Source organism: Salvelinus namaycush, chromosome 3, assembly GCF_016432855.1.
Source record: "Salvelinus namaycush isolate Seneca chromosome 3, SaNama_1.0, whole genome shotgun sequence".
In the NCBI taxonomy this organism is placed as follows: Eukaryota; Metazoa; Chordata; class Actinopteri; order Salmoniformes; family Salmonidae; genus Salvelinus; species Salvelinus namaycush.
The window spans coordinates 24,087,027-24,110,822 of NC_052309.1; the positions used below are offsets into that span (position 1 = coordinate 24,087,027).

Genomic DNA, 23,796 nt, shown 5'->3' on the forward strand with positions numbered 1-23,796 from the left:
AGCGTCGTCCGGGTTTGGTCGGTGTAGGCCGTCAGTGTAAATAAGAATTTGTTCTTAACTGACTTGCCTAGTTGAATAAAGGTTAAATACAAATGATTTAAGTAATAATATAGCCTCACTACTGTTATTTTACTGCTGCTTTAATTATTTTTTATGTGTATTTTTTACTTAACACTTATTTTTCTTAAAACTGCATGTTGGTTAAGTAAGCATTTCCCTTTAAGGTCTACACCTGTTGTTTTTTTTCGCAATTTGATTTGATTTAAAAAAGCTCTTCTAACCAAGAGAACATCTGATATGCCATGAAAAGCAAAAGGTTAGGAGATGTTATTGTAAACGTGGTAGTTGTCATTGTAAACATGGGAACACATATTCATTCCGTTGTTATATAACCAGGGAACTGTAAAGTTCTGAGGGTGTTGATTGGTAGAACATATTAAGGTGTAAACCAACTGCGATTCACAGACAGGAAACCAATAGACTGAACAAGGATGAGGTAGCGACTGACTGTTGTGGTTGGAACTTAAACATGGATAAGCACCAATGTAGACTGGCTACTTCTTAAACCGAGTTCAAGTCTATCCATTAGATAATGCATATCCAATGATCACTGGCGTAACACACACCCCTGCAAGGCAGGGAGGCCCACAGGCAGGAAATTATCTTTAAAAATGCAAAATTCTCTCAGCCTCTACAAAATGTGTAGAATAGCATGAGATGAACTATAAAAATGCAAATTTTTCTCCCTGCCCTTTGGCATATGTGTAGCATTGCATGAAATTAGCTTTAAAACAGAAAAAATGTTCTCAACCTCATGGCAAAATGTGTAGAATAGCATGATATTAGCTATAAAACTGCACATTTTTCTATTTGCCCCACGGTGAAATGTGTGGAATTGCTCAGACCTTGCGGGTGGGGGGGTTATGGCAAGAAACTGCGGTACGCCACTGCCAGTGATCATGTTGCTTGATGCATCTTAGCAAGAAGAGGGCAGAATAAGTGGATTTTTCCAACAATTGTATACTGAGTGACTAGGGCTCTTAAGGATGAAAAAATGCTTTTAAAGAAAGATAAGACCATTGGCAGACTGATTCAAATGTCTGATAACCTGACACCAGGTCCACATGCTTCATAATAGTCTACTCAGAAAAAAATGTGCTTTTAGAAAGTTTTGCCCCCCAAAAATTAATTTGCACACTTCTAAAATATATTTTCAATCAATACACTCTTGACCTTAGAGCAGTCGATGGTCCTCACCCCACGGAAATCTGAGAGTTGTTGTTTTCTCACTCTAAATTCTTACCACAAAAATAGTGTAGCAGACAACAAAGTACTCAATACCAATACCATCATATCCAGAGATGTACTATATATCAGATATAAATGCATTTAACTGACTGTTACAGAAGGATTTCACTGTGTTAAAGATAATTGTTGAAATCCCTGGTTTACTTGTTTGTTTACTTAATGCAATGTCATTTAGATGCAGTGTAGAGGGTCTGTAGTGTCTGCTAGAAATTTATCTGATTCTAACAGTAGCAGCAGCTATCAAGCAGCAGCTATGATGTGGTTAAACAAACATTGGATTTACTTCACTTTCAGTGGATTCATATTGACTGGAAATATGGTGACGAACCGATTACAAACAAAAAATAAATGCAACACATTGCGCATTGATTAAGCATTTTCAAGCTGGAGAGAGTGCTTGGCCATGAAATAGATGTAGAAGCCTCTTTGTATTCCATTGTACAATAGCAGTAGTGGTAGTAGTAGTGTTTCAGGTGATATACTGTACCTCCCTTCCCAGTCTCAGAACACCAGTCACTTTAGCCCCAGCCTTATTCACCCAAAAAGAATGCCAAACCCTTTGAAAGCCCACACTGAATTTCAATATTTTTCAATAACAAAGGTGGGCGTTAGCTATACCAGATACACAGATCCCATGGTTTAGTTTCAATGTGGCAGCGTTTCAAAGAAATTCATAAGCATTTTCCACCACGTTTGTGGCAGTTCTCAACTCAAACATATATGTCCAATTATCGACCTCCCGTGTGGTGCAGGAATCAAGCTGCCACACACGAAAGCCCTCTCCAGAGAGAACAAGAGCTGTCCGTACAATCATTGCATAGGCCGTGTACACTCCGTGTTATCAGTGCGAGACGGCATGGAGGCTGCCATTGCTGTTTTAATGAGGAAGCATGCGTGAAAGTGGCAGGAGCAGTCATCTGTGAACACACGTACGCTCAGGCAGGACCCACATATCAGTCTCTCTGATGTGAAGCAACTGGCTGTGGAAGCCAGGGAGCGGCACCAGTCATCCAGGCATCCCAGGCAGACACATTGCAGCTTCCTCCAACCAGCACTGGCCAGGCTAGGCTAGGCTGCCCTGGATATGTTGCGTTTTGCCCCAGCAGCAGAGACCAGAGATAGATCAGGGTCAAGAGCTTCTCCTCAAAATTAATGTTTTCCCTTCTTTATTTTATTAAATACATTGGCCGAGGTATTAACGCTGGGTCAGACCTGGTGACTGGTCAATTTATCATTTTATTTCCCACCTTTTCCCCAGGGCATCCACCTAAGCTTGTGCTGTGAAATGTTACATGATACCCAGGGTAATAGCTTTGGACTCCTGGCATCTGAAGTAGTATTCTTTTTGTCTGTGCCATAAATTATTTGGTCTCTCTCGTTCAGCAGTGAATTTAACTCACCAGGCCGATGTTTGGGGGTCGATGATTCAATGAGGTAACCTAGACATGATTAATTTACAGAGGGCTTAATCATATCTGGATGATTAATCTATTTAGCCCTACTTTTAGACCTCTCATATGCATAGGTATCATGTAACAGTGTCAGTGTTCCATATATATTTTCTACCATAGAAAACGTATATTTGCATTTAAAATTATGCTTTGAATATATTTCACTATGACTATATAAAAAAATATTGTGGGAACACTACAGCAATGCAACTACCACAAACAATATACCTGCAGTATAAGAGAGCTTTAAATATTAGACACAGTAAACATCTTCCCCCTACTGTTATCCTAAAGTTGCTCTCAATATGTGGAAACTGGAGAAGACCTGAGGTAGTAGTGGTCAATACTTCCATCAACAGCATCACACAAATCAAAAGAAGTGGTTAGATTTGCTCCAACCCAGCGTTTCTAGCATTCCTGCCTCTAAAACTGGAACTAATCCTCATATCCAACATGTGAGGGTAGCCAACCACTTCTACCACGCTCACCCTCAACACGGGGGCCCCTCAGGCATGTGTGCTTAGTCAACTCCTGTGTGATAGAAAAATTACATATTTACCTGATCTATATGATATTAATGGTTAACAATTAATATTTAACTAATAGTAAGACATTTCTGTCCTACTAGTGTCTGTGTTTTTATGGTCTCCACTCTAGTTCCCTGCAGCTAATCTGGGCGTATGGTCACTAGAGATGGCTTGAGCTGACAAATTAGTTAAAGACTGCATTACATAGACAATAATGTGTTTTACTAGAGATAGCTTAGGAGTAGAACAATCCCTCATTGTCTCAAAAGCATCCTTGCAACTGGGAACCTAAGCCAGGTTGGGGTTAAGACAACAACCCTGTGCAGATAACGACAGGATGAACTCAGAGTTGCTTATAATGCCCTATTCTGCATGGGAGGGGTGGAACCAACCATGACTGAGCATTCTTAGTGTCAGCTATATAAAGAACTCTGCATTTGTGTAAAGGTTAGGCTACTCTGCCCAACAGTCAAGACTGTGGGGTTGACTAGTCTCATTATTACAATAATTAATCAATATTAAATAAAGATCATTGTTTGAAAAAATGACAACGTCTCAGTATGAATTTCCACGACACCTGTACTCTCTGTTCACCCACGACTGCTTGGCCATGCACAACTCCAACATCATCAAGTTTACTGACGATCACTGATGGCGATGAGACAGTCTACAGGGAGGAGGTCAGAGACTTGGCAGTGTGGTTCCAGGACAACAATCTCTCCCTCAACATCAGTAAGACCAAGGAGCTGATCGTGGACTACAGGAGAAAGAGGGGAGAGCATGCCCCCATCCACATCGATGGAGCTGTAGTCAACATGGCCTCAAAAAGTTCTACAGCTGCACCACCGAGAGCATCTTGACTGGCTGCATCACCGCTTGGTATGGCAAATGCAGCACCCTCGACCACAAAGCACTACAGAACATCACTGGGGCCGAGCTCCCTGCCATCCAGGACCTTTATATCAGGCGGTGTCAGAGGAAGGCCTGAAAATTTGCCAAAGTCTACAGCCATCAAAGCCATAGACTGTTCATTCTGCTACCGTCCGGCAAACAGTAACGGAGCATTGGTTCTCGGACCGACAGGCCCCGAGACAGCTTCTGCCCCCAAGCAATAAGACTGCTGAATAGCCATAAGACTCCTAAATAGTTCATTAAATGGTTACCAAACTCTATCTGCACTGACCCTATCTTGCACTGACTCTATGCACACTCACAAGGCTAAATAGTGCCTTCTGAAAGTATTCATACCCCTTGACTTATTCCACATTGTGTTGTGTTACAGCCTGAATTCAAAATTGATTAAATATATATTTTCACTCACCCATCTACACACAATACCCCATAATGACAAAGTGAAACATGTGTTTATACATTTTTACTAATTTATTGAAAATTAAATACATAAATATCTCATTTACATAAGTTTTCACACCCCTGAGTCAATACTTTGTAGAAACACTTTTAAGTCTTTCTGGGTACGTCTCAGAGCTTTCCACACCTGTATTGTGCAGCATTTGCCCATTATTATTATTACAAATTGTTTGTTGATCATTGCTAGACACCCATTTCCAGGTATTGCCATAGATTTTCAAGTAGATTTAAGTCAGAACTGTAACTTGGTCACTCAGGAACATTCACTGTCTTGGTAAGCAACTCCAGTGTAGATTTGGCCTCCAGTGTAGATTTGTTTTTGGTTATTGCCCTGCTGAAAGGTGAATTAATTTCCCCGTGTCTGGTGGAAAGCCAACTGAACCAGGTTTTCCTCTAGGATTTTGCCTGTGCTTAGCTCCATTATGTTTATTTTCTATCCTGAAAAACTCCCCAGTCCTTAACGATTACAAGCATACACATAGCATGATGCAGCCACCACTATGCTTGAACATTTGGAGAGTGGTACTCAGTGATTATATTAGATTTGCCCTAAACACTTGTATTTAGGACAAAAGGGTATTTCCTTTCCACATTTTCTGCAGTATTACTTTAGTGCCTTGTTACCAACAGGGTGCATGTTTTGGAATATTTGTATTCTGTACAGGCTCCCTTCTTTTGACTCTGTCAATTAGGTTAGTATTGTGGAGTAACTACAATGTTTTTGATCCATCCTGTTTTCTCCTATCACAGCCATTAAACTCTGTAACTGTTTTAAAGTCACTGTTGGCCTCATGGTGAAATCCCTGTGCAGTTTCCTTCCTCTCCTGAACTTATTTAGGCTTGCCATAAAAAAGGGGTTGAATACCTATTGACTCAAGACATTTCAGCATTTCATTTGTTATTAATTTGTAAAGATTTCGAAAAAACGTAATTCCACTTTGACATTATGGGGTATTGTGTGTAGGTCAGTGACAAAAAATCTAAATGTAATCAATTTTAAATTCAGACTGTAACACAACAAAATGTGGAAAAATTCAGGAGTTGTGAATACTTTCTGATGGCACTGTACATACACACTCACACTACACTGACACTCTCACACAATACCCACACACATTCACATGCATTACATACAAACGAACACACATACACTCACGCACACATACACACACACTTTTACACTCATCATATGCTGCTGCTACTCTGTTTTTTATTCTACTCTTATTACTATCATCTATCCTGATGCCTAGTCACTTTACCCTGCCTTCATGTAAATATCTACCTCAACTACCTTGTACCGCTGCACATTGATCTGGTACTGGTACTCACTGTATATAGCTGCACATTGATCTGGTACTGGTACTCACTGTATATAGCTGCACATTGATCTGGTACTGGTACTCACTGTATATAGCTGCACATTGATCTGGTACTGGTACTCACTGTATATAGCTGCACATTGATTAGGTTCTGGTACTCCATGTATATAGCTCCATTCTTGTGTATTTTGTGTTACTCGTGTTACTATTTTTCTTTTTAAAACTCTGCATTGTTGGGAAGAGCTCGTAAGCAAGCATTTCACAATAAAGACTACACCCGTTGTATTCAGCGCATGTGACAAATAAAATTGTATTTGAAGTAAACATGTTGCCCAGCGTATTAACAGCTTCACCCCCAAGGTCACAGATACTTGCATTTACATTAAGCTGTTTTGTATTTTGGAATTTTAATTAGATCAAACTAAGATGAGTTAAAATGTACAATGGGGGTTTCTGCTCTGCTCTCTATTTCGGTACGCTCTCTGTTATTTGCGTTTCTACTAGATGACACAGCCTTAAAGTCAGATTATATTTTTGGTATTAATTTAAGGTTGGGGTTAGGCATAAGGTTAGCAGTGTGGTTTAGGTTAGGTTTAAAATCCAATGTTAAGAAGTGAAATTGTTGAAATGGGCAGGGTTTAGCCATAATTATGACTTTGTGGCTGTGTTAACTAGTGACAACTTGACGGGACCACTTATCATCCCACATCATGCATAATTAACTAGATGATGAGGGTGATATGTCATGCAATTAAGCTCAATGATGAGGTACAGTATGTCTCTATACAAGCAGTATTGACGCTAATGTTGTTCGAACTTGAGTATTTCGGTTGAAATATATGGATTTTTAAATTATGCATTTAGAGTTCTACTATTCATGGAAACATGTCTGGCAATCAGTTAAAAATATCCTCTGCAGTATCTCTGTGTCTTAAACTAAATGAGCCTTTAAATTTGAGGATATAATGTTGTCAACTGTAGAGTTTGTTCAGACTGCTGAAATAGATAGTTAACATTTTCCAGGAAAGCCTAAACACACACAGCATCTGTAGGATTTCAGGTTCATCTTATTTCACTGTTGAAAGAAATTACTTTTAATTTGTTGGTTTCATCATTGATTGGTCAGAGGAGTGAATCCACTCACCTGGCGTCTCAGGCCCTGACCAGAGTCTAAATGAGAGATAACTGGCAGCAGACAGACAGCGCCCCTGGAGGAGTTGGCTGGCCAGCCCTGATGTAAACACTGTGTGGACCTGGACACAAAACCAATAGGTTCAAGGCTAGTCCCAGTCCCAGAGAAGCAGCCAACATGATGCCTTTCGGCCCACCAGGCTTACTAAGTGCCTGACTCAAACAGGATATCTCAACCTGACCTTGGGTGGTAGGGGCGGCAGGTAGCCTAGTGGTTAGACTGTTGCGCCAGTAACCGAAAGGTTGCTGGATCGAATCCCCGAGATGACAAGGTAAAAATGTGTCGTTCTAACCACCAGGCTTACTAAGTGCCTGACTCAAACAGGATATCTCAACCTGACCTTGAGTGGTACAAGGATTCATGGCAGAATTGTTTTGTCAGGTTGTTCACACGAACATAGTAAAGAAGTCCATTCTATAGGCTCTCCATGCCAAGGCAATCCATTTACTGTGCTGTACCTCATACTTGTGCATTCCTGATACACATGAAATGCACAACCATTGTACTGGAGTAGGGGTGTCAGGTAGCCTAGTGGTTAGAGCATTGGGCCAGCAACCGAAAGGTTGATGGATCAAATCCCTGAGGTGACAAGGAAAAATCTGTTGTTCTACCCCTGAGCAATGCAGTTAACCCACTGTTCCCTGGGCACCAAAGATGTGGATGTCAATTATAGCAGCTCCCTGCACCTCTCTGATTCAGAGGGGTTGGGTTAAATGTGTAAGACACATTTCAGTTGAATGCATTCAGTCGTACAACTGACTAGGTATTTGGCTGTTGTATGTCACAGCTGTTCTTTTCAGCTCCCAAGCCTACATCGATGGTCTTAGTTGAAAACCTGCACATACAGTACCAGTCAAAAGTTTGGAGACACCTACTTATTCAAGGCTTTTTTTTAAATTAAAACTATGAAATAACACATATGGAATCATGGAGTAACCAAAAAAGTGTTAAACAAATCCAAATATATGTTATATTATTAAAAGTAGCCTTGATGACCGGCACACTCTCGGCATTCTCTCAACCAGCTTCATGAGGAGTGCTTTTCCAACAGTCTTGAAGGAGTTCCCACATATGCTGAGCACTTGTTGGCTGCTTTTCCTTCACTCTGTGGTCCAACTCATCCCAAATCATCTCAATTGGGTTGAGGTCGGGTGATTGTTTTGGCCGGGGTAGGCCGTCATTGTAAATAAGAATTTGTTCTTAACTGACTTGCCTCGTTAAATACATTTTTTTATTTTATGTGGAGGCCAGGTCATCTGATGCAGCACTCCATCACTCCTTCTTGGTCAAATAGCCCTTACACAGCCTGGAGGTGTGTTGGGTCGTTGTTCTGTTGAAAAACAAATTATAGTCCCACTAAGCGCAAACCAGATGGGATGGCGTATTGCTGCAGAATGCTGTGGTAGCCATGCTGGTAAAGTGTGCCTTGAATTCTAAATAAATCACAGACAGTGTCACCAGCAAAGCACCATCACACCTCCTCCTCCATGCTTCACGGTGGGAACCACACATGCGGAGATCATCCGTTCTCCTACTCTGTGTTTCACAAAGACACGGCAGTTAGAAACAAAAATCTCCAATTTGGACTCATCAGACCAAAGTACAGATTTACACCGGTCTAATGGCCATTGCTCATGTTTCTTGGCCCAAGCAAGTCTCTTCTTATTGGCTTCCTTTAGTAGTGGTTTCTTTGCAGCAATTCGACCATGAAGGCCTGATTCAAGCAGTCTTCTCTGAACAGTTGATGTTGAGATGTGTCTGTTACTTGAACTCTGTGAAGCATTTATTTGGGCTGCAATTTCTGAGGCTGGTAACTCTAATGAACTTATCCTCTGCAGCAGAGGTAACTCTGGGTCTTCCTTTCCTGTGGCAGTCCTCATGAGAGCCAGTTTCATCATAGTGCCTGATGGTATTTGCGACTGCACTTGAAGAAACTTTCTGGATTGACTGACCTTCATGCCTTAAAGTAATGATGGACTGTCTTTTCTCTTTACTTATTTGAGCTGTTCTTGCCATAATATGGCTTTGGTCTTTTACCAAACTTATAGAACATTTGTTTCAATGGTCAGTGTGTTAAAAACGTTAAATTCGTAACACCATTTGAAACCTCAAAAGAGTATACTTTTTTATTAACATTTGACTTTGACCACATATTTTTTTTGCAGAGAAGGGACTCTGTTGTGTTGACTATTTTGTCATATTTTTCAATTAACACAATTACAGAGGATGCTGCTCAATGCATGCTGCAACTAGCCAAATTGTTGCCTTGAACCTTTTCAAACTTAAATTTCAGAATTGGTTTTAAGGATGTAAGCTCCTCTAAGACGATTAAAGCTGCCTCATTCATTGGGATTGGAGAGTGTTGGAGGAATGCGGCAGCCAGCAGCATGTGATCTGGAATCTGCATTGCTTTGTGAGCTCTAAAGACTCCCAACTTGCATTGCAAATCTCATCAAATAATACCCAGACACTTGATTAAATTAATTGGCTATTATTATCATGCAGCACACATCTCTGTGGGGAGAAGGGGACTGATGACAGGGATAAAAGTAGTCACTCACTCCACCATGGAGCCAGGCTGTTCACCATAACAATGTGATGAGAGAGCGAATAGACTGCTGTTGCAATCTGTTACTCCTTAATGGGAGCTCTGTTTCAATACCATCTTGGTCCCGCTGCTCTTTGAAGGATTTTAGTTCATAATTCACTATTTTTGAACAAACATGCTTCAGACTCACTGTTGTCTACTGTAGGCTACAGTATAGGCATATTGTCCAATAAGGAATGAATGGGTGTATAAAGATGACATACAGCATTTCATTCTCTCCCTTTGAAGGTAGTTCAGTAATAATATGCCTATTTGATTGTTATAAACAGCCTGTATCGCAAGACTGGTCTCTTCCATAATGTCAAAGTCTGGTGAATGTTGTCATAAAGTGTCATCACATGTAATGTCAAGCTTATAATATTGTCAGAATAATCACATCTATGACAACAAAGTGTTACTGCTGTTTCTTTGATACTGAGCTGTGCGCTAATGAATTGTCTCTCCTTCCCCTTCAACAGGGATTGCAGTGGACAAGCAAGGATTAGTCTACTTTGTTGATGGAACCATGATTCGCAAGATCAATGGAAAAGGAATGATATCAACTTTCATTGGTTCCAATGGCCTGACTTCCACTCAGCCATTAAGTTGTGACGCCCGCATGGATATTTCACAGGTAAGATGACTAGACGGCCCACACGCACGCACGCACGCACGCACGCACGCACGCACGCACGCACGCACGCACGCACACACACACACACACACACACACACACACACACACAGAGCTAGGAATGTATAGTATCCCAAGCCTTGCATTTACATAGAGCAGTACGGGCAGACTGAACGGACAGAAAAGTATTTCAAAAGCAATTATTGACCCCTTATCTATGATTGATATCATCCTCTGGTTCCAAGGACCTTATCATGCAACAATTCCCTTTTAATCTATACACAGTCATATATAAGTAGCACAGTTAAGTCATCAATAAGTAATGCAGCAAAGCATTAAAACTGATATTAGCGATGAGCAATGAGACAATAATGTCCAAGAGAAGAAAAAAAAAACAAGTAAAGACAGATCTTTTATCTATCCGACCTATAAAAATGGAGAGGCCTGATATCGAGAATGAAATTTCCTTTGAGATGTTCCCGCCATGATTAACTGGCCTTAGCGGCTGAATGCTCCCTCTCAATGGAGAGTTTTATTCTTGCTCCTGTCCCTGCTCTCATGAGCAACTGAGGCCCAGATAGGGCACGGGATGCACCCTGACTCAGAGAGCAATTATTCTCAGCCCTCAGACCTTGCCATAGGAAACCATCTTTATCAGAGTGCAAATTAGGCTACACCATGACATTCAAGGGGTCAGCGTGTGTACGGAATTTTTTTAGCGGGCCTATAATAAAGGTAAAAATTCATTACCTTTTAATGAGGCATGAACACAACCAGTCATTTAATCTGATTGTCAAACAAATCACTTAAAAAAGTAGGCTTCCTCTGCATGATTGTCCACTCCAAAATAATTCCAGCATCCAAACTGCATGTACAGTGCATTCGGAAAATATTCAGACCCCTTGACTTTTTCCACATTTTGCTACGTTGATGGATGAAATAAAAACATATCCTAATAAATCTACACACAATACCCCATAATGACAAAGCGAAAAGAGGTTTTTAGAAATGTTTGCAAATATCTTAAAAATAAAAAACAGAAATACCTTGTTTGCATAAGTATTCAGACCCTTTGCTATGAGACTCGAAATTGAGCTCAGGTGCATCCTGTTTCCATTGATCATCCTTGAACTGTTTTTACAACTTGATTGGAGTCCACCTGTGGTGAATTCAATTGATTGGACATGATTTGGAAAAGCACACACCTCTCTATATAAGGTCCCACAGTTGACAGTGGATGTCAGAGCAAAAACCAAGCCATGAGGTCGAACGAATTCTCTGTAGAGCTCCGAGACAGGATTGCATCGAGGCACGGATCTGGGGAAGGGTACCAACACTTTCTGCAGCATTGAAGGTCCCCAAGCACACATTGGCATCCATCATAAGTTTAAATGGGAGAAGTTTGGAACTACCAAGACTCTTCCTAGAGCTGACCACCCAGCCAAGCAGAGCAATCGGGCTCCCAAGTGGCACAGCGGTCTACGGCACTGCATCTCAGTGCTAGAGACGTCACTACAGACCCTGGTTCGATTCCAGGCTGTATCACAACTGGCCGTAATTGGGAGTCCCATAGGGTGGTGCCCAGCGTCGTTGGGGTTTGGCCGGGGTCGGCAGTCATTGTAAATAAGAATTTGTTCTTAACTGACTTGCCTAGTTAACTTAAGGTTAAATAAAACATTTAATTGGAGGAGAAGGGCCTTGGTCAGGGAGGTGACCAAGAACCGATATGGTCATTCTGACAGAGTTCCAGAGTGCCTCTGTGGAGATGGGAGAACCTTCCAGAAGGACAACCATCTCTGCAGCACTTCACCAATCAGGCTTTTATGGTAAAGTGCCCAGACGGAAGCCACTCCTCAGTAAAAGGCACATCACAGTCTGCTTGGAGTTTTCCAAAAGGCACCTAAAGGACTCTCAGACCATGAGAAACAAGATTCTCTGGTCTGATGAAACCAAGATTGAACTCTTTGGCCTGAATGCCAAGCGTCACGTCTGGAGGAAATCTGGAACCATCCCTACGGTGAAGCATGGTGGTGGCAGCATCATGATGTGGGAATTGTTTTTCAGCGGCAGGGACTGGAAGACAAGTCAGTATCAAGGGAAAGATGAACAGAGCAAAGTACAGAGAGATCCTTGATGAAAACCTGCTCCAGAGCACTCAGGACCTCAGACTGGGGCGATGGTTCACCTTCCAACAGGACAACGACCCTAAGCACACAGCCAAGACAACGCGGGAGTGACTTCGTGACAAGTCTCTGAATGTCCTTGGGTGCTTCAGCCAGAGTCTGGATTTGAACCCGATCAAACATCTCTGGAGAGGCCGTAAAATAGCTGTGCAGCGATGCTCCCCATCCAACCTGACAGAGCTTGAGAGGATCGGCAGAGAAGAATGGGAGAAACTCCCCACAAATACATAGCGTCATACCCAAGAAGACTCAAGGCTGTAATCGCTGCCAAAGGTGCTTCAACAAAGTACTGAGTTAAGGGTCTGAATAATTATGTAAATGTGATATTTCCGGGGGGTTTTTTGTAATACATTTGAAAAAATGTACTGGGGTACACACACTGGGGTATTGTGTGTAGATTGATGAAGGAAAACAATTATTTAATACATTTTAGAATAAGGCTGTAACGTAAGAAAATGTGGGAAAAGTCAAGGGGTCTGAATACTTTCTGAATGCACTGTACACTCGCGCCATTTGATGAATCGAAATAGACATCTGTTACAAAACATCAAAAAGTGTTCTTGTTGGATGGATTGGATGCGCATTGGTGTTTAGCTGTAGGCTAGATGTCTCGTGAAATTGTCGACCATCCTCAGCTGATCCAGGAAAGAAAATAAACATTAATAGAAAATAATAAAGCTACATAAATGGTCCACTACTTCTGGCCACAGATGGCGCCGGAGAACACCAGTACCCGCGCGCACCTGGAAAACAATGCAATGAGCGTTCTAAACAGCTGACTGACAAAAGCAAACAATGATGACTCAACAGATAAATCTAATGCATTGGAATGAAGGCTATTTTTTGTCAAGGAAACAAATGGCAAACAAATGGCAAAATTGAGGAAGTACAAAGGAAATTCTATGTGTAACGGAGCTCAGCTGAGGCCGAAATTCAGCACTACCGAGTGGACCAACCAGCTCTCACAGTCTCACGTCAGAATTAGACGTTCATCCATGTTTCTCAAACGTCAAATTTCTAAGTTGTTCCAAATCTTCAAAGCATTAAGTTTAGGCATTAATTCCACATTTTTAAGGTTAGGGTTAAGTTTAGGCATTAACTCCGAATGGTTAAGGTTTGGGATAGGCTTAAAACATAAATATCAAAAACAACTTTCTGTCGCTGGATTCGAACATGCAGCCTTTGGAACCAGAGGCAGATGCTTACGCCCATCCACAACACCGTAGCAAAAACTGAAACCTACTTGAAGGTAACAACGCTCACTGTTCCCCCTAGTGGCCGGTTTCCACGTCATCTCCCAATGTCCTCAGACATGGATGGACGTTGAATACTGACTTGTAACACAGGTGATCTGCCTGGAGTGAACAGCACTACCACAAATAAATACATTGTTTAAACACTGACAGAGATGTGTTTGTTTCATTTGGAAGCTTTATTTTAATATTTACCACTGTAAAACATATTAACCACTGCATTTTAAACAAATAGGAGATGGTTAAATTAGAATTATTTAGAGACTCCCCCCAAAGTCTCATTCAGGGAAGCTGAGCACCCCCCTGGCTCCCCTGTAATTCACACACTGACCTTTATTAAGTTCTCACCAAAAGTTGTACAAATGCTGAGGCTGGCTAACCTTCAGAGAGGGCTGCAGAGATATGCCCTACAGCAGTGGTCACCAAAGGGACTAGTGGTTGATCTCCAGGGCATTCCTAGTCGATCGGAAAACATTTCTATAAAAAAACAATGATAAAGCCTTGCACTGTTTTCCCACAGTTCTGTTAACGACGGTGAGGGCAGGTGTTCAGCAGGCGAATGACACTGTCTACCGGTGCCGCTCCCGCTAGCTAGCAAGGAGGACTCCGGTAGGCGGGGACAAAATAACTGAGATTATACTTTTATTTCCCTTTTGACCCACATTCAAAAGTGTCACAAGCATGTAGTGCTCGAGGCGGGGGCATTCATAGAGGAACCAATGGGATGCTTGCCCAGAATTGCAGGCTGAAGTACAAACTCCACCTACTTGGTGACTCGGTTTCGCCGTCAGCTCGAAGACGGTGTCCCCTTTTAGGTTAATCTTAGCTGAGGGACGGTACGACGGTGGAGGATGAGACTGAATATCAGAGACTGAATATCAGATGCAGGACAATCAGTCCAGTAAAATTAAGAAAGCATGTTATTTACAGTTGAAGTTGGAAGTTTACATACACCTTAGCCAAATACATTTAAACTCAGTTTTTACCATTCTTGACATTTAATCCGAGTAAAAATTCCCTGTCTTTGGTCAGCTAGGATCAGCAATTTATTTTAAGAATGTGAAATGTCAGAATAATAGTAGTATGTAGGTTTGCCTAATCACTTATACTAGTCTTGATATGTATTATGGATAGTTTTAATGATCTAAGGAAAATAGTTGTATTGAACATTGTCAATGGGTCAGAAGTTTACATACACTCAATTAGTATTTGGTATCATTGCCTTTAAATTGTAGCCTTCCACAAGCTTCCCACAATAAGTTGGGTGAATTTTGGCCCATTCCTCCTGACAGAGCTGGTGTAACTGAGTCAGGTTTGTAGCCCTCCTTGCTCGCACACGCTTTTTCAGTTCTTCCCACAATTCTATGGAATTGAGGTCAGGGCTTTGTGATGGCCACTCCAATACCTTGACTTTGTTGTCCTTAAGCCATTTTGCCACAACTTTGGAAGTATGCTTGGGGTCATTGTCCATTTGGAAGACCCATTTGCGACCAAGCTTTAACTTCCTGACTGATGTCTTGAGATGTTGCTTCAATATATCCACATAATTTTACTTTCTCATGATGCCATCTATTTTGTGAAGTGCACCAGTCCCTCCTGCAGCAAAGCACCCCCACAACATGATGCTGCCACCGCCGTGCTTCACGGTTGGGATGGTGTTCTTCGGCTTGCAAGCCTCCCCCTTTTTTCCTCCAAACATAACAATGGTCATTAAGGCCAAACAGTTCTATTTTTGTTTCATCAGACCAGAGGACATTTCTCCAAAAAGTACACATTTTGTCCCCATGTGCAGTTGCAAACCGTAGTCTGGCTTTTTTATGGCGGTTTTGGAGCAGTGGCTTCTTCCTTGCTGAGTGGCCTTCAGGTTATGTCGATATAGGACTCGTTTTACTGTGGATATAGATACTTTTGTACCTGTTTCCTCCAGCATCTTCACAAGGTCCTTTGCTGTTGTTCTGGGATTGATTTGCACTTTTCGCACCAAAGTACGTTCATCTCTTGGAGACAGAACGCGTCTCCTTCCTGAGCGGTATGACGGCTGCGTGGTCCCATGGTGTTTATACTTGCGTACTATTGTTTGTACAGATGAACGTGGTATCTTCAGGCATTTAGAAATTGCTCCCAAGCATGAACCAGACTTGTGGAGGTCTACCATTTTTTTCTGAGGTCTTGACTGATTTCTTTTGATTTTCCCATGATGTCAAGCAAAGAGGCAATGAGTTTGAAGATAGGCCTTGAAATACATCCACAGGTACACCTCCAATTGACTCAAATAATGTCAATTAGCCTATCAGAAGCTTCTAAAGCCATGACATAATTTTCTGGAATTTTCCAAGCTGTTTAAAGGCACAGTCAATCTAAAGTATGTAAACTTCTGACCCACGTGAATTGTGATACAGTGAATTATAAGTGAAATAATCTGTCTGTAAACGATTGTTGGAAAAATGACTTGTGTCATGCACAAAGTACAGTCTTGGTCAAAAGTTTTGAGAATGACACAAATATCAATTTTCACAAAGTTTGTGGCTTCAGTGTCTTTAAATATTTTTGTCAGATGTTACTATGGAACACTGAAGTATAATTACAAGCGTTTCATAAGTGTCAAAGGCTTTTATTGACAATTACATGAAGTTGATGCAAAGAGTCAATATTTGCAGTGTTGACCCTTCTTTTTCAAGATCTCTGCAATCCGCCCTGGCATGCTGTCAATTAACTTCTGGGCCACATCCTGACTGATGGCAGCCCAAACAATCGGAAAGGGGATTCATCAGAGAAAATGACTTTACCCCAGTCCTCAGCAGTCCAATCCCTGTACCTTTTGCAGAATATCAGTGAAATCAAATCAAATTGTATTTTGTCACATACACATGGTTAGCAGATGTTAATGCAAGTGTAGCGAAATGCTTGTGCTTCCAGTCTGTCCCTGATGTTTTTCCTGGAGAGAAGTGGCTTCTTTGCTGCCATTCTTGACACCAGGCCATCCTCCAAAAGTCTTCGCCTCACTGTGCGTACAGATGCACTCACACCTGCCTGCTGCCATTCCTGAGCAAGCTCTGTACTGGTGGTGTCCCGATCCCGCAGCTGAATCAACTTTAGGAGACGGTCCTGGCGCTTGCTGGACTTTCTTGGGCGCCCTGAAGCCTTCTTCACAACAATTGAACTGCTCTCCTTGAAGTTCTTGATGATCTGATAAATGGTTGATTTAGGTTCAATCTTACTGGCAGCAATATCCTTGTCTGTGAAGCCCTTTTTGTGCAAAGCAATGATGACGGCATGTGTTTCCTTGCAGGTAACCATGGTTGACAGAGGAAGAACAATGACTCCAAGCACCACCTTCCTTTTTAAGCTTTCAGTCTGTTATTCGAACTCAATCAGCATGACAGTGATCTCCAGCCTTATCCTCGTCAACACTCACACCTGTGTTAACGAGAGAATCACTGACATGATGTCAGCTGGTCCTTTTGTGGCAGGGCTGAAATGCAGTGGAAATGTTTTTTTGGGATTCAGTTAATTTGCATGGCAAAGAGGGACTTTGCAATTAATTGCAATTCATCTGATCCCTCTTCATAACATTCTGGAGTATATGCAAATTGCCATCATACAAACTGAGGCAGCAGACTTATATATAGCCTACTACACACCTCATTGCTGCAAACTGTTTTGCATAGGTTTACGTTTTTTAAGTCATGTTTAAAAAATATAAAAAATCGTAGAGGTAAATCACAGCCCTTCATTTTGACTCAGTGATCTTGGCTCACAAAAGTTTTGGGACCACTGCATTACAGTCACTCTCTACAGACCCTCTCTCTCGCTTTACCTCTCTCTTTATCCCTCTCTCTTTCTACCCCTCTCCCTTCCTCTCTGTCCCCCTTCTATCTCTTTCCCTCCTTTTCTCTCTCTCTCTCACTCTACTCTTTCTCTCTCCATCTCTCTCCCCTTCTCTCTTCTTCACAGCAACACAGCACATTGACCCGCATCTGAGTGGGTCTTACAGCTCTGAATAGGCAACAGGAAATTAACTGCTGTGCCCCCATAAGGGCTTATCACATAAGAAGCGTGCAATTCCCCTCTTATGCACAGATTTGCTTCTTTAGAAAGATTATCCATGCGCATCACTGGACTGGATCACGTGCTGATGAACCCATCAAAGTGCTCATGAAAAGATACATAACTATATAACATCATTATGGGTGTGGGTTTTCTCCAGAGCATTTGCATTTTCTGAGGCTGATGCTGTAGAGAGGCTACAGGGACTTTGCATACTGTATATAACGTCTCAATTAAACCTTCATATAGGAGGATACTGTATACCCTATTTTGCATCACAATAAGCCAGTCATTGACACTGCCTATTATTCCCATAGACATTTGTCAACTGCTCAGTCGTATGAGAAGCAGCAGGATGAAGCATTAAATTAAATGTTTGCAATTCAGATAATATCTTGCATGAAAGATTTTTTTTTACTGTCCATATTTCAGGCTTTGTGTTCCTGGCTTTCATTTTGTTGGTTTTCTGAATGCCTTTTACGCTGATTTATTATGCAGTGAAATTATTCCAAGCAACTTCATCCTCAAGATGCTCATTTGTGAGCTGGCTGTCTCCCTCTCCTCCTGTAACGGTTTTCTTCCAGGGGTGAAGGAGAGGACCAAAGTGCAGCGCGGCTAGTGTTAAACATGTTTAATAAAGAACAAGTAAAACACTACAAACAACAATACAAAATAACAAATGTGCAAAAACCGACACAGACCTATCTGGTGCAGACAATCACAGAGACAGGAAACAAACACCCACAAAATCCCAACACAAAACAAGCCTCCTATATATGATTCTCAATCAGGGACAACGATTACCATCTGCCTCTGATTGAGAACCATATTAGGCTGGACATAGAAACAGACAAACTAGACACACAACATAGAATTCCCACCCAGCTCACGTCCTGACCAACTAAACACATACAAAACAACAGAAAACAGGTCAGGAACGTGACAGAACCCCCCCCTCAAGGTGCGAACTCCGGGCGCACCCCTAAAACTCAAGGGGAGGGTCTGGGTGGGCATCTGTCCGCGGTGGCGGCTCCGGCGCAGGACGAGGACACCATTCCACCACTGTCTTTGTCCCCCTCCTTAGCGTCCTTTGAGTGGCGACCCTCGCCCACGACCTTGGCCTAAGAATCCTCCCCAAGGCCCCCACATGATTTAGGAGGTAGCTCAGGACAGAGAGGTAGCTCAGGACAGAGAGGTAGCTCAGGACAGAGAGGTAGCTCAGGACAGAGAGGTAGCTCAGGACAGAGAGGTAGCTCAGGACAGAGGGGCAACTCCGGACTAATGGCAGCTCCGGACTGAGTGGCAGCTCCGGACTGAGTGGCAGCTCCGGACTGAGTGGCAGCTCCGGACTGTAGGGCAGCTCCGGACTGTAGGGCAGCTCATGACTGTAGGGCAGCTCATGACTGGAGGGCAGCTCATGACTGGAGGGCAGCTCATGACTGTAGGGCAGCTCATGACTGTAGGGCAGCTCATGACTGTAGGGCAGCTCTGGCAGCTCCTGACTGGCTGGCGTCTCTGGCAGCTCCTGACTGGCTGGCGTCTCTGGCAGCTCCTGACTGGCTGGCGTCTCTGGCAGCTCCTGACTGGCTGGCGTCTCTGGCAGCTCCTGACTGGCTGGCGTCTCTGGCAGCTCCTGACTGGCTGGCGTCTCTGGCAGCTCCTGACTGACGGACGGCTCTAGCGGCTCCTGACTGACGGACGGCTCTAATGGCTCGGGACAGACGGGCGGCTCTAATGGCTCGTGGCAGATGGATGACTCAGATGGCGCTGGGCAGACGGATGGCTCAGACGGCGCTGGGCAGACGGATGGCTCAGACGGCGCTGGGCAGACAGATGGCTCAGACGGCGCTGGGCAGACAGATGGCTCAGACGGCGCTGGGCAGGCAGGCAGCTCAGACGGCGCTGGGCAGACGGATGGCTCAGACGGCGCTGGGCAGACAGGCAGTGCAGGCGGCGTTGAGCAGACGGCCGACTCTGACCTGCTGAGGCGCACAGTAGGCCTGGTGCGTGGTGCCGGAACTGGAGGTACCGGGCTGAGGGCACGCACCTCAGGGCGAGTGCGGGGAGGAGGAACAGGGCTCTGGAGATGCACTGGAAGCCTGGTGCGTGGTGTAGGCACTGGTGGTACTGGTCTGGGGCGGGAAGGTGGCGCCGGATATACCGGACCGTGAAGGAGGACACGCGCTCTTGAGCACCGAGCCTCTCCAACCCTACCAGGTTGAATGGTCCCCGTAGCCCTGCCAGTGCGGCGAGGTGGAATAACCCGCACTGGGCTATGCAGGCGAACCGGGGACACCACCTGTAAGGCTGGTGCCATGTACGCCGGCCCGAGGAGACGTACTGGAGGCCAGATACGTTGGGCCGGCTTCATGACATCCGGCTCGATGCCCAACCTAGCCCTCCCAGTGCGGCAAGGTGGAATAGCCCGCACTGGGCTAAGCACGCGTACTGGGGACACCGTGCGCTTTACCGCATAACACGGTGTCTGACCAGTACGACGCCCTCTCACTCCACGGTAAGCCCGGGGAGTTGGCTCAGGTATCCAACCCGGCTTCGCCACACTCCCCTTTAGCCCCCCCCCAAGAAATTTTTGGGTGAGCCTCTCGGGTTTCCAGCCACTCTGCCTTGCAAGCGCCTCATAATGCCGCCTCTCCGCTTTTGATGCCTCCAGCTCCGCTTTGGGACGGCGACACTCCTCTGGCTCTGCCCAGGGTCCTTCTCCGTCCAGAATCTCCTCCCATGTCCATTCCTCCTTGTACCGCTGCTGCTGTTGCTGCTGCCCGTTGCCACGCTGCTTGGTCCGGGTTTGGTGGGTGTTTCTGTAACGGTTTTCTTCCAGGGGTGAAGGAGAGGACCAAAGTGCAGCGCGGCTAGTGTTAAACATGTTTAATAAAGAACAAGTAAAACACTACAAACAACAATACAAAATAACAAATGTGCAAAAACCGACACAGACCTATCTGGTGCAGACAATCACAGAGACAGGAAACAAACACCCACAAAATCCCAACACAAAACAAGCCTCCTATATATGATTCTCAATCAGGGACAACGATTACCATCTGCCTCTGATTGAGAACCATATTAGGCTGGACATAGAAACAGACAAACTAGACACACAACATAGAATTCCCACCCAGCTCACGTCCTGACCAACTAAACACATACAAAACAACAGAAAACAGGTCAGGAACGTGACACCTCCTCGCGTATCTTACATGCAAAGTCTGATGTTCCACTGTGATAGAATCAAATGTCCAAACTATCAGGCCAAGGCCTCTAATCACAGTAATGTGTGTTGGCCATTTTGAAATTGATGTGTGGTTGATACTGTAGTTTACATATATGTTTGGCAGTGGTATTTCCCTTTCTCCAGAATTCTCCTTGCATGTTTTTGGTGTATGCAAGGCTTAAGGCCTCTTAGCATGCACAGCCCCACAAACATATTCTTATTGCATTTGACAATCAATTTAAACTGTGTCCCCAGCTTGGACCAAAGCTGTGCAGGAGGAAAATTAAGGTTATTTCATTGTTGCATCACACTGGAAGAGAAACATTGTCTCATTCTCCAGAGCAATATGTTTCTCCCCCAAGCCATTCTGAAAACAATAGAAGGCTGGAGAGATCTAAGAAACAAAGAGAGTCCAATACTCCATCCAATCCACCACTCCAGGCTTTACGGTGCAATAAGGCATACCATTCTGGTTCCCATCCCCTAGCAAATGAGACCCCTTCAAGTGAGTAATAAGGTACTTTATTATAAAGATTAGGAGAGAGTTGTATTGAGTCACTGCAAGCAGATTAGCATTGTGTGGGTATAAAGTGAATTTAAAGAATGGAATAGTTCAGTGATAGCGTATTATCATATATGTGACAGATCTCACCATTCCAGATTTTCAGGCAAACAAAATGCAAGCATAGCACCGTTTTTTGAAATGGAGCTCATTGCATTGATTTTGCTTTTTAAAATGCAGAAGAAAAATATGTTCATGTATTGTCAATTAGTGTTCTTTTTGTGGGAAGTTATTTTCAAACACTGAGCTGCCAGTCTTCTCTCACAAGACAGACGTGTTCGGATGTGCTTTAAAATAATGGCTGCAGTGGGAAAACGTACCTCCAATTTCAATGCGCGGACACAATGCTGTCAGTATATTTTGTTACCTGTGTAGAGAAGTGTCAAATTATTCCTGAACGGATTCCTTTCATTCACGGACAATTGACTTGCATACAGCCCCTTCATCAGATCATCTCCGAGTGCTTGAAGGTGAGATGGCAACTAATTATATCCTCCACCAATCTGAATCATTCACCCCTATTGTGCAGGAACACTTACCACCCATTATTTGTGGTGGAAGAATGGTTTTTCATGATCCAATTAAACACAGGGGCGATTATATGGGAAGCTTTCTTTATTAGGACTTTGTCCAGCACCCTTAAGTATCCCACTCAGAATTAGTGAACTGTACCTTGGAGCTTTTTATTTGAAATGTGTGTCCTTAGCTGAGTCTCACGGGAACACAGTGTGAGCACACATCCAAAAATGACCTTACAGTGACATTACTACTTGTACAGAACGAGCACAACGTACAGCTTTTTTTTCAGTAGTCACATGCTATTATAAGGCTTTCACAAAATGTGCTCTATTATGAATTGCACACTTGACATTTCTGAATATATGACACAGACAGACAATGTCCAAGCAGTCTACACAGTATATGTGCTATTCTTACTACTACATTTACATAACATTGCAATATAATGCATAATCAAAGACAGTGGGACAACTGGAAAGGAAATGTTTCAGGAGAAACTTTGTGGCGTCCATCTATATGACAAGTACACTGAGAGTACAAAACGTTAGGAACACCTGCTCCTTCCATGACATACTGGCCAGGTAAATCCAGGTGGAAGCTATGATCACTTATTGTTGTCACCTGTTAAATCCACTTCAATCAGTGCAGATGAACAGGAGGAGACCGTTAAAGAAGGATTTGTAAGCCTTGAGACAATTAAGACATGGATTGTGTGTGTGCCATTCAGAGGGTGAATATTTAAGTGTCTTTGAATGGGGCATGGTAGTAGGTGCCAGGCGCACCGGTTTGATTGTGTCAAGAACTGCAACGCTGCTGGATTTTTCAAGCTCAACACTTTCCCATGTGTATCGAGAATGGTCCACCACCCAAAGGACATCCAGCCAACTTGACACAACTGCGGGAAGCATTGGAGTCAACATGGGCCAGCATCTCTGTGGAACACTTTCAACACCTTGTAGTCCCTGCCCCGATGAATTGAGGCAGTTCTTAAGGCAAAAGGGGATGCAACTCAATAGGAAGATGTTCCTAACTTTTTGTACACTCAGTGTATATGCTTGTTAAACTGTGTTTTCCCTGCTCTAGGTTCGTCTAGAATGGCCCACCTACCTGGCTGTCAACCCGATGGACAACTCCCTGTACATCCTGGACAACAACATAGTGATCCAGGTGTCAGAGAGCAGCCAGGTGAGGATCGTGGCGGGCCGGCCCATCCACTGCCAGGTCCCTGGGATCGACCACTACCTGGTCAGCAAGGCAGCCGTCCACTCCACCCTGGAGGCAGCCAAGGCCATCACCGTGTCCCACCAGGGCACGCTCTACATCGCCGAGACGGACGAGAGGAAGATCAACCGCATCCAGCAGGTCACCACCAACGGGGAGATCTCTGTGGTGGCCGGGGCGCCCACTGAGTGTGACTGCAAGATCGACCCCAACTGTGACTGCTTTTCCGGTGGGTCCCCTGCTGAGCACGCCATTATGCCTCAGACTCAATTCAGCAGTCTATCAAAGGCCTGCGGAGAGGCTCTCTGGATGGACATGCTCTGAAGCAATGATTTGGAACTATTATAACCCGCCCAATGTTTATGGTTGCATCAGTCTAGCTTGACAAAAC

General features: G+C 43.6%; 1 protein-coding gene across 1 annotated transcript in view; it reads left to right on the forward strand.

Moving 5' to 3' along the window:
- The window catches only part of LOC120044278 (teneurin-1-like), a 194,799-nt gene that overhangs the window by 157,984 nt on the left and 13,019 nt on the right, over positions 1 to 23,796 (forward strand). The window contains exons 22-23 of the mRNA XM_038988885.1: positions 10,235 to 10,389; positions 23,268 to 23,634. Coding sequence (XP_038844813.1) covers positions 10,235 to 10,389; positions 23,268 to 23,634 — 522 coding nt within the window. The remainder of the gene's footprint in view (positions 1 to 10,234; positions 10,390 to 23,267; positions 23,635 to 23,796) is intronic.